The sequence below is a fragment of the Grammomys surdaster genome, unplaced genomic scaffold (genome assembly GCF_004785775.1).
Source record: "Grammomys surdaster isolate TR1022 unplaced genomic scaffold, NIH_TR_1.0 126109, whole genome shotgun sequence".
Classification (NCBI taxonomy): Eukaryota; Metazoa; Chordata; class Mammalia; order Rodentia; family Muridae; genus Grammomys; species Grammomys surdaster.
In genome coordinates this window covers 4,992,748-5,004,897 of record NW_021620917.1, presented here as the reverse complement: position 1 = coordinate 5,004,897, position 12,150 = coordinate 4,992,748, and the positions used below count along the sequence as shown (strand labels likewise).

General features: G+C 51.8%; 1 protein-coding gene across 1 annotated transcript in view; it reads right to left on the bottom strand.

Moving 5' to 3' along the window:
• Window positions 1-12,150, bottom strand: part of Snx8 (sorting nexin 8) — a 47,262-nt gene that overhangs the window by 6,006 nt on the left and 29,106 nt on the right. The window contains exons 3-8 of the mRNA XM_028756007.1: window positions 11,274-11,391; window positions 9,383-9,504; window positions 6,831-6,911; window positions 6,446-6,606; window positions 5,570-5,702; window positions 368-436 (exon numbers count right to left, since the gene is read on the bottom strand). Of these exons, the coding sequence (XP_028611840.1) occupies window positions 368-436; window positions 5,570-5,702; window positions 6,446-6,606; window positions 6,831-6,911; window positions 9,383-9,504; window positions 11,274-11,391 (684 nt within the window). The remainder of the gene's footprint in view (window positions 1-367; window positions 437-5,569; window positions 5,703-6,445; window positions 6,607-6,830; window positions 6,912-9,382; window positions 9,505-11,273; window positions 11,392-12,150) is intronic.

Here is a 12,150-nt window from a genome sequence, read left to right as displayed (position 1 = left end):
GATGGCAGACAGTGTCTCCACACATGAGACCAGGTATGCGAACACTCTCTCATGGAGGATGGGAGACAGCGTCTCCACAGGATTAAGTAAGAGGTGAAGACTAAAGAGGGAGGAAGCCCACACGTCAGGGTGCAGCCCCTGTGGGCCATCCTTGCCTCTGGGATCAGTCCTAGTAACCTGACCAGCTGATGTAAGCAGAATCCCCTCTGGTCTATCAGTGCCTTATCTCCGGGAACAGACACCTCTTTACAGTCTCCCCAGGAAAGTCTAACAATCCCATGACAGTCAGCCGCTGCCCTGCAGAGCCTTGCCCTCACACCATCAACAGTCCCGAGGTCACTAACAGATAGACACCTTGGGGACTCACTTTGTAGGACTGCAGCAAATCCAAGAAGAGGTTCAGCTTCTCCACCACATCGTTCTCCTCCTTCTTACCCTAGGAACAAGGGTGAGTTAACCAAACACAGCACCCAGAACCCAGCACCCCCTGGAGACCTCACTCCCCCAACCACAACCCGGCCGCTCTCCTCCTCAAGTCCCCAGCCCAGGCTTCAGGAGGGCCCAGCTGCACTGAGGGCCCTGCAGGTGAAGGCAGAGTCGTCCTCAAAGCTGGAGGCTCAGAGGTCAGGGCAGCACCTCTGCAGAGTCTCACAGGCACCGCAGAGCCACGCCTCAGGCCGGCCCCAGCTCTGCCCAACTCGTACCAGCTTCTCTTTGAACGTGTCCAAAGGGGAGACAGAAGGAAGGATGCTGGGAGACAGGTGCTTTAACAATAGGGAAGGAGGTCTGGAAAGGAGACATGGGGACATCTGAGAGGCACAAAGGTCCTGATATGAGAGAGGCGTGAGTGGAGGTGTGAACCCAGACATTCTGGTACTTCTGGGTAGCACAGGGTAAAGGAAGAGCCACACTGGAAGGCAAAGCAGGGGAGGATGGGATGGAGGATACAGGCTCAGGACTTTGTACACAGGCAGCATGACAGCTGGGACACATCAACAGACACACAGACAGCCCTGTCAGTACATCTGGCAATGAAAAGGAAGCCCAGTGCTGAGACCCGTCCATGGCACCCTGGAGACAAGAAGGAGCAACAGTGGCCAGACGCCACCTGGCCTCCAACATACACGCCACTGCAGCACTCTGGGACACAGTGACAGCCATTTGCACATGCCCATGTGTATGCACGCACACATGTCCCAGCCAACACAGGCCTGCAGCTCCTAGTACTGCAGCTGTAGCCAAGAAATCTACACTCGCCCCAAGGCTGTGCATCGACTTGTGCACGCGGAACCATGTAAGGAAGAGGACACGGAAGACTGACAGAAATGAAGACATTTTCATGGAAATGCAGGAACTGGATAAGTCAGACATGGCCATCTCAGGGGACTCTGGAATCTCCTTAAGCTTCAGTCCACTAAAGGTCTCAGGCAATTCAATCCCATACCTGCAGCCAGTTCAGATACTAAGTAACAAGTTCCAGGAAAGGAACAGGGGAGCCAAAGGGTTTCTGAGTAAGGAGAGAAGCTTGGAGAAAAGGCTCACACCCGCTAGCATGAAAAGTGCATACCATGCAAATGGGAGGGCCTGAGCTCGGAGTCCGGCACTCACACACTCACGTAAAGGGTGAGGTACCATGCTTACTGCGAGCCCAGAGCTGGGGAGATGAAAGTGGGACAGACCTAGGAGCTTGAGGGTTTGTAGGCTGTCTGGTCTAACTGAACCTGAGCAACCCAGGTTCAGTGAGACATCCCACCTCAAAAGAAAAATCAACAGAAAACAAAACAACCCAAGAGGGAGCCAGGTGTGGTGGTGAACTCAAAAGGCAGAGCAGATGGATCTGTCAGTTCCAGTCTAGCCAGGGATATACAGTGGGGCCCTGTCCCAAGTAATTCATTAATTAATTACATATATACCTTTAAAAAATGGAGGGGCTGGGGAGATGGCTCAGAAGTTAAGAGCACTGGTTGCTCTTCCAGAAGACCTGGGTTCAATCCCCAGCACCCTCGTGGCAGCTCACAACAAATTGTAACTTGAGTCCTACAGGATCCACTGCCCTCTTTTGGCCTCTGCACATACTAGGCATACACATGGTTCACAGACACACAGCAGGCAAAACATCCATAGATATAAAATAAATTAATTGTTTAAATTAAAAAACGGTAAGCTGAAGGACAGTATACGAAGCACACATATAAAGCACCTGGCTTCCCCACAAATGCACACACCACACACAGAGTAACCATACAAAAAAGACACCACCTAGCATGGTCATCCTGTCCTGATGACAGGCTAGGCTGCTTCCCTGCGACAGTAAGTTAGGAGATTCTGGTTGTCCTGCCTGGCTCACCATCCCATCTGTGTGTCTGACAATCCAAGCACATGCCCGTAAGAAACACACAGCACAGGGAAGCTGGGGCAACTGACTACTCAAAAGGTAAGAGCACTTGCTAGGCAAGCAGGAGGGCCTGAGTTCAGATCCAACACTCACATACAGCTAGGGTGGCCACTTGCACAACCGCACCAGACGCAGGGAGGCAGAGACCAGAGGGGCTTGTTGGCCACACGCCTAGCTCGGTTCAGAGAGAGACCCTGTTTCAAGGACTGATGATGAAGTAAGACTCCCAGCATCCTCTTCTGATCTCTGTACACATGCACATACACCAAGCTGGCCATGCTGGTGCACACCTGTAATCCCAGCACTCGGGAGGCTGAGGTAGGGGGAGCACAAGTTCAAGGCCAGGCTTAGCTACAAAGTGAGTAGCAGGGCAGCTTCAGGAAAAAGGTGAGAACTCACCTCCTCCCCAAATCTAAGACCCCAAACTAAGCACAACAAACTTCCATTAACTTCAATATAAGGACTGGGAGAAATATCCAGGAAGCAGGGCATTCCCCGTAAATTACATTTCAATAGAGAAGTCAGAAATGTCAACGAAACACAGGGTCAGGAGGAGCCTCAAGCTGCTCTTTCACCATCCGGCACTCCAGACACACCAGCTCCAAAATGGAGGCATGGGCAGCGGAAGCAGAAAGTCCTTGGGAATCTACAGACATATTCAGCCTGTGCTGTGCAGAACCAGCCCCTGGGCCGAGGCTTCCTGCTGAGTCTAGAGAGGCCTGTCCAGTCTCTGTGACAAACAATGCATGCTTCTCAAAGCCACACTTGCAGGACAGCTACACAGGTGAAAGAGAGTGGCCTGGGGCAGGGAAGAGGGCTCAGCAGGGGAGGGCATTCACCACCAGGGCTGACACCAGGGCCCACAGAGGTGAAAGAAGAGAACTGACTTCACAAGTTGTTCTCTGGCCTCCATGAGCGTGTCATGGTACATGCACGGACGTGTGCACACATGCACGGACATACACTTAAAAAAAAACAGTCAGCAAGATCATGCTGCTACAGGTGGCTAATCCCAGCATTTGAAGAGGAAAGGCAGGAAGAAAAGAAAGAAAATAGTTTGGGCCAGTGAGATGACTCAGTGGTTAAAAGCATCTGCTGTGCGAGCAAGCCTGACAGCCTGATTCAACCCCCAAACCCACATTAAAAACCTGGAACCAGAAACAGGAAAACACTCAGAAGCTCTGAGGCAACCACCCTGGTGTGCACAGCACTGCAGAAATAAGGAACCCTGTTTAACAAGGGGGAGGAGAGAGCGGGCTCTCCAAAGCTGCTGTCTGACCTCCACACGGGCACCATGCACCCATGCACCCATGCACCCATGCACCCATGCACTCATGCACGCACACACGACTGTAAACAGGTAGAAGCTGCATTGATGATCTAGTTCCATTTTTTTATATATGATCAACAGGGAAGCTGAAGTCCAAGGACCAAAGTCATTACAGCAAAGCCATGGCGTACAAATTACAAAGCACAGGTCCTACCAAGCCCTGACACCTCACGTCTCGGCCCTCTACCTTAGAAAGGGGTGGTGAGAGTGGGAAGGAGCTGGAGACATGGCTCACTAACAGAAGCAGTTTCTGCTCTTGCAGAGCACCCAAATCCAGTCCCAGCATCCACAAAAGGTGGCTCACAATCTACTGAAATCCCAGCTTCACAGGCTCTGATGAAGAATTCTATCTTCCAAGGGCATGTGCATGCATGTGTACATAGACATACACACATACCCACACAGAAATTAAATTTTCTCTTTTCTTGTTTTTTTTTTTTTTTCTAGAAAGGGTTTCTCTGTGTAGTCCTGGCTGTCCTGGTACTCACTCTGTAGACCAGGCTGGCCTCGAACTCAGATATTTGCCTGTCTCAAAAGGTGTGGCCACCACTACCTGGCTAAGATTTTTTTCTAATCAACAAGGAGGAAGATAGCAACGATGCCGGTTGGAGAATCGGTAGAGTGTACACACTGCCCTTACAAGGATGAGGAGCCAAGTTCAAACCGCAGAATCCACATGAAGTCCAGGGTCCAGAGGCACTTGCTCACTTGTCCTCCCAGTGCTGAGAGGAGACAAGAGCATCCTGGGGCCTGCTCACTCACTAGCTAGCCTAGCCTAACTGATGAACTCCAGGACAATGAGTTACCCTGTCTCAAAGGATGTGGCCGGCATTCTTTAGGATGGCATATAAAGTTGTCTCCACATGTGAACACATACATGTGGACCTATACATATGTGAACCAACACACACGCATTGCACACACATTAGAAAACACAGGCATAATTCTAAAGAGAACACAACAGCTCTGGGAGCAGAAGAGGGAAAAGATCAGGGACTTTCCACACAAGCATAGCGGTCAAATTCCCTCTTCCACAGAAACCGCACGACACCTGAGCTTCCAGCCTCTAGTAAGAAAAGTCCCCAAGTCCCCAGCAGGTGGATCGCTCCAGACACATAACTGAAAAAAGGTTCCCTCCTGGACAGAGAGCAGAGCCTCAACAAGAATTTCAACTTCTTTAAGACCACAGCTGGAGTGGCACTCCAGACAGGTAGTGCTACTCAGAAGACTGATGCAGAAGGATTATAAGTTCAAGGCTAGAAAACTTAGTGAAACCCTGTCTCAACAATAATGACAATAGAACGGGAAAAGCAGGAAAAAAGAGAGCCGGGAAGCAGCTCAGCGTGAGACCCTGCAGTTTCGGGCTGAGGCGGCTCAGTGCTACAGCATATGTCTGATATGTGCAAGGCCCCGGGTTCGTTCCACACACAGCACAGCACTCTTTATAGAGAGGAGGAAGTCTCTTGGGGTACTGAGAGCTTAGTTACTATTCCAATGGGTTAAGTCACTGGTTACCAAGCACAAGCTGGCACAATGGGAAATATGTGGTTCGTCCAGAAGCAAACTGCAAGTAAGACTCCAGTGCCAAGGAAGGATCTGCTTAACCTCAGCAACGCCAGGGCTGGGGACAAGGACCCAATCTGTCTCTGTCACCAGTGGCCCTCTCAGAAGCATACATGGCTCAGGGGAGACACCTAGAGCAGATGGGCACAGGCAGTCTCCACACAGAGACGGAAGATTATCCACACAGGGATAAGGACTTCAAAGCCAGGCTCCCCGAAGGCGCTCCACCACACAGGACAGAATGCTCTGGGACAAGGGACCCAAGGAGAAGGAAGACTCACCTGCTGTGCAGCTTTGTCCGCAAGCAGTGCGAACTCCACAGACAGGCCCTTGAGTGCTTGCTTCAGGGAACCCCACGTGCTGAGGTGCAGAGCAGCCCAGGAGGGCAGAGGGGTGGTGTCGGAGCCTAAAGCACTGCAGGAACAGAACACACACTCACCTGCCTGTCCCTTCTCTACATGTGTGTTCCCAGGGGGGTCAGAGCTCCAGGGAGGGTCTGAGAGTCTTGGAAGGTTTGGTGGGATGTTTGGAAGTAGGTGAGGATCTAGGAAATCACTGCTCGGGGGCACAGGGGGCCCTACTATACCATTATAAAGAGAACTTGGTCTGTCTCTGGCTGCTCTCGCCAAGGCAAACAAGCTTTTGTATATTTGTGCTGGTTAATATTGTCAACATAGGGGGAGGGGCATGGAGGTGTGCCTGAGGAGGAAGAACCACAGATGAGGGTTGCATCATCCCTTGGTCTGGGATCCAAGACTGGATAGAAAGGAGAAAGTGAGCCGAGCCCAGCATCCACCTCCTGTGCTTCCTGACTGTGGATGCAGTGTGAGCGGCTGCCTCATGCTCCTGCTGCCGTACCTTCCACACGATGGGCTGTGTATGCTCAGACCATGAGCCAAAATCAACCCTTCTTTGCTTCCTTAAGTTGTAATTCCACGTAGTTTCTCACAGTGTGACAGGTACCAAGAAGACTATATCGGCAACTCTGGGAGGTACGTAAGGACCCGGTGCTCTGTCTGACCCTACAAACACTGCTTTCTCCTGCCCCACACCCACACCTGGTCTACTTTTCTCCTTCCTGCAGTGCAATGGGTCAGGATGGTAGCCAGACCCTGCCCGCTACCTAGTTAATGTCACAGCTCTGCAGAGCTACATGCCTGAGCTCCTTCCCGAATATGAGAAGATCAGCAGCATTGTCGATGGCCCGGGACGCGATCCGCTCGGCTCTGTCTCGAAGCTTGTAGAAGCTGTTGTAGACATTTCGAATCAGCTCCCGGCTCATGGCAAACTGAGTCTGGATGTCAGCTGGGAGGAAGTCCTGAAAAAAAGGTGGCAAGAAAAGTCTCAGAGAGAGGACATCCTAAAACCTGTTTGCTCATCTGCTACAGGCTGAACCCCGCTGCCAGACCGTCCGATAGGGACAGGTGGTAGATAATGGCGTGATCCCTGACACCCAACAGAGGTGTGGTGAGGATCAGCAAGGGTTAGTACTACCATGCCTCTGCCTAAGAGGGGAAAAAAGAGCCAAAATCAGAAAACTACCTTGGCCCTAGCAGCCAGCTTACAGTTCGTGAACTCATCTCCCACGCACTGGGCCGCCTCCTTGAGCTTGTGCTGAACGTCCTGAAAGAGGAAAGAAACAGCTTCACCCTCTCCTGCCAGTAACGACACCCAAGCTGAGGACACACGAGGTCCTCAGAAGTCCAACTGACACGGGAGCTGTACCCGGCGATGCTTGCCTGTGATCTCAGCACTGGGGAGACCTCAGCGGGAGAAAGAGTTCAGGCCAGTCTGGGCTATACAACAAGACCCTGTCTCAAGAAGGTGAGGCTGAGGAGATGGTTCAGAATCACCTTGTAACACAAGCATGAAGATCTGACTCAGAATCCCTGGAACCCACATACAAAGCCAGGCACTGCCTCGTGTCTGTAACCCAGCACTGGGGAATGGAGACAGGAGAGCTGGGCTTTCTGGCTGTCAGCATAACTCCAGGTTCAGCGAGCAACCCTGTTTCAAAGGAGTAAGGCAGAGAGTCATAGAGCAAGGTACCAGATGTTTTCCTTCAGCCTCTAGACATGTACACAGGCATCCACATCTGCACACACACCGCACACATACACCACAGGCATGTGCATGTGTGCATAGACACACACACACACACACACTATTAAAAGAGAGATAGACAAATCCAAGCTTCCTCGGAGTTTGGTGTGGTTGTGCATGCCTGCAAATCCCAGAACTCAGGAAGGTGAAGTGGGGAGATTATTCCAAGTTCCAGTCCCTGTCTCAAAAAACCCAGAAACAGATGCAGTCCCTTCTGAAGAGAAACTTGCTTTTGTGCACGCACTGGTCCGCCGGCATTCCAGCATCCCTGTGCTGTCTCAGACTCTCCTCAGGGTTAACCTGGAAGAAAAGCTTGACAGAAACACAGCAGCACAGCAAGCTCCACCTGTGCAACAGAGCAAAGCTCTCTCCAGAAGCACAGTTCCATCTACAGCAGGCCAGCATGGACCCCAGAGACAGACACGGGACCTTTCACGCTCCATGCAGCAGTGGATGGGGAGAGAGACTGTTTCCTGTGAACAGATCCTCAGGGTTAGGGACCTGTAAGAACGCAGGAACGGCTGGTGGGAAAGGAAAGGTAGTGGGCACTCAAGTCTCAGGCCAGGCCCTGACATGTGGCCTTAGATTGAGGCCTCTCTGGCAAAGCCAAGCCTTCAAATCAGGCAGTCACCTGGGAGACACAGAAACACGTTGTGGGCAGCTGAGCCTTTGTGGATGAGTGTAAAAAATATTTCTAGTTCTCTTTTACCAAAAAGGGAAACTGAGAACCAGGGACATCACAGACACACCGAATCCATCCATGGATAGACAGATAAGAGAGCTTCCCATCACCATAAAGAGGGCTGTATACCCTCTGCCTGGGGTGCAGGTGGCTTCCTGGTTCCACCTTATTCAGTCCCACGGCAGCCTGGGCTTGAAGGCCAAACTATCCACTCTGGGTAGAGAGCTTACTGGGGGTGTGACCTACTGAAAGCCTGGGACTTTCCCAAAGAGGCCAGCTGCCCTTGAGGAAGTAAAATCAAGTACAAACACTAGGCTGGGTTAGGAAGATGGCTCAGTGGATAAAAGTATTTGCAGCTAAAGCATGAGATTCTAAGTGCGACACCCCAGCCCATGTAAAAGGCCGTGCATGGCTACAGGGACCTGTGACTCCAGGACTGTGGGAAGCAGGGACAGGAGGATGGCTGGGGCTTGCTGGCTACCAGCCTGGCTCCAAGTCCAGTGAAAGACCCTGTCTCTAGAGAGTAAGGTAAAGAAGGAGCAACAGGACACCTAACACCTTCCTCCTCTAGTCTCAGCATGCACATGTCGACACAGACCACACACAAGTCTCAGCATGCACACCGACACAAGTACTCATGTCGACACAGACCACATGCACAAGCATACGAAACAAAGTGTGCTGACACCTCACTGCACCATGTCTCCTGCCTGCAACTGGGAAAGGCTCGGAAAGCCCCAAGTGCCCATTCAAACAGAGGTCTCCCTCTCCGTCCTGCCCACCCATCACAGAACCTGCCTGCCAAGAAGGGTTGTGGGGACCTTCCACATACAGTTAAGACCCCTTGGGCACCTGTTCACAGTACTGTCTAGAGAGGACGAGGCCCTGATTCCTAACCCAGGCACACACACTGTCACACCCTGGACGCCACCATAACCCCATGAGAGAAAAGCTTGTATCTCCCGTGGACTACAGCCAGGGGTACACAAAGCTTCCAGGTCACACAAGGAGGCTTCCTTAAAATGATGTCCAGCCTGTACTTTAGAAAGAAGTCTTGCTTTGTCAATCACAAATCCACTCTGGACACTCAAACAAGGGTCAGGAGACAGGAGAAGAAACACAGGTTCGGGGAATAAAATTTAGGTATGGGCTTCTAGCACTTGGGAGGCTGAGTCAGGAAGATTGCCTCTAGTATGAGCCCATGATGGGCCAGCCTGAATGTGCAACCAGGTCTCAAATAAAGAAAAGAATGCAGCAAGAGCTTCATGCCCCAGAATCCACCCAGGACAGGACTAGGGTACACACTTACTGAGCCACTGAAGGACAGGAAGAGCTTAAGGAGCACGTCCTCAGAGAAGGGCGGGTGCCGGGCCACCAGGTTGATAAAGCGCTTCAGGGCCCTCCGGCGGCCCTCGATGAACTCCCTGTCGGCTGGAGCAGAGCGAATACGGGGTCACCATGCAGTCAACCCAGCCCCCACTCAGAGCAGGCTTCCAAGCAACTCATCAGAGGCTAAGAACACGGGGTAACAGAGCTCCAAGCTCCCACACACGCATGGGTGCAGGAATGGCCAGGCCCATCGGCATCCATGGGAAACACTGGGAGCTAGGCGGGCAGATGCACATCTGTGTGTCGAGCACTGGAAGACTACAGCTAGCTGCAGCACAGCCCAAGCTGCAGAGTGTCTGAGGCCAGACTGACCACAAAGTAAGGCCCTATCCCAAACAAAAAGCACTTGGGAACCAGTGACATTCCACACGGCCCTCTACAAGAAAGGCAACAAAGGAGGCCGTGGCTAAAACACCTTGCTCTAAACATGCAGCTTTAGTGTGCTGATGATTAATGTAGCCACCCTCTCAGTGTGCACCGCTGGCAACTAATCTTATCAGTTGGCCAGGTCTGGTGGCACAGGCTGAAGCAGGAGGGCTGTGAGCTCCAGGCTTCTCAGAGCTACAGACAGATCCTGTCACACAAATACTAAAAGTCAAGTGTGGTAGCACATGCTCTCAATGCCAACACTCAGGAGGCAGGGACCAGCCTGGTCTAAATAAATAGCAAGTTCTAGGACAGCCAGGGCTGCCTGTCTCAAAGTAAAAACGTAAAAGGAAAAATACAGTGAGGTAAGGCCCACCCACCCCCACCCCACTCGACCCTCTAGGTGTCCTTGACTCAGAGCTCTCAGAAACGCCAAGTCGGGTGACAGTGTTGGGTGAACCTCCGGGAATTTATCAGCCCTGATTAGACAGCACCAACTTGGATGCAATGGTCCCTTCCGAACAGTTCATCTTCCAATTCCCACTGCGTGCACCACTCCTGGTCAGTGAGGAGCACAGCTGTCCCAGAGGCCAGTCACCAGCAGCTGAGCCACCCAGAGGGACTAAGATGGAACCACGTCTATATCCACAGTGAGGAGCTTCAGGACGGTAGCACTAGAAGGTTGGGGACACCCGGAAAGTGACCTGGCAGACTCTGCACCTTGTCTGGTTGATGTAGGACAGACTGGTCTGGAACTGGTGATCCTCCTGCCTTAGCCAACAGGATTAGGCTGCCCATTTAATGGTTTATAGTGATTGTTAACTTGATAAGATCTAGAAGCTCCGGCTCTGGGCCTGTGTGTGTGAATGAGTTTCTAGCTTAGATTAACTGCAGTGGGAAGACACACCCTAAAGGTGGCCAGTCCATTGCTTGGTCTGAGGTCCAGCAATGAAGAAAGCAGGAGAACTGAATTCTCATCTCCCTTACTGACTGGATGCAATGTGAGTGAGCAGCTGCCTCAGATGGCTCCTGAGGCCCTGCCTTCCCCATGACAACTGCGCCTGCCTTCCTTAGTGGCTTTTGTTTGACATTCTGTTACAGCAACACATACAGCAATCACGTTTCCCTGGGGTTCTGGGGTCATTCAAGTTGATAAAAAGATCCTGTGATGACCAGCCTGACCCGAGTAATCCCATGCATAGCCCACAGCACCCTGCAGGGACAACACTGGGGCCAGAAGGCACCTAAGGCTGGCCACTTACCTACCAGAGCAGGGCTAAGCCAGAGCTCCGAAGGGCCAAGGTGCAGGTGCACTGCAGCCCTCCTGCCAGCACCTCCTAGACCACAAGCTGCAGCAGCCTGGGCTACAATGGCCCACTCAGCAACATGCCACCAGGAGTGCAGCTTGCGTCCACATAACTGGGCCTCCCTGAACCCTGCCTTACCTCCCAGCACTCTCTTGGGCGGAAGGGCTGGCACCATGCGGTATGGGAACTTGTGAAGCAGCACTTCATGGAAGACCACAAAGTCATTGTAGCGTCTGTACACGGAGGACTTGAAGCGCTGGGAAACAAAGGGGGCGTGGCAAGCAGGCCATCAGCAAGTACACAGTTTCTTAGGACAGATACTCAGTGTGGCTTCTGAGCCACACCCCAGCCCTCCTTTTCCTTTGAGATCTGATCTAACTAGGCTGGCCTTTAACTCCCACTGTACCTCGAGCTGACTTTTAAGTTCCACTCTCTTGCCTTTTCCTACCAGGTCACTGGAAGTGCATGTCTCTGCCGTCAGCCGTCTTTACCTCCTCCCACCATGCAAGAGAACTCACAGGAGCAATGTTACCAAATTCCTTGCCCTCTCTCCCCACAAAGTAAAAGTTCTAGAATTCTACATAGAAATACAAATTCTAATGTTTACATATCTCTCTGTCATGATGAGACTTCTTCACTGCTTGGACGGGTATAACCCTGCTCTTAAAAAGTACCTCTTAAGGCTGAGGAGATGGTGAGGTAGGTGCAGTGCTTACTAAACAAGCACAAGGCCCCAAGTTCAGATTTCCAGCATCCAGGCAAAAGCCGGACATGGTAGTGTGTGACACTACCTATAACCCTAGCAGTGAGAAATAGAGACAGATCCCAACAACAAGGGGGAAAAAAAAAAAAAAACAGGCCGGGCGGTGGTGGCGCACGCCTTTAATCCCAGCACTTGGGAGGCAGAGGCAGGAGGATTTCTGAGTTCGAGGCCAGCCTGGTCTACAGAGTGAGTTCCAGGACAGCCCGGGCTACACAGAGAAACCCTGTCTCGAAAAACCAAAAAAAAAAAAAA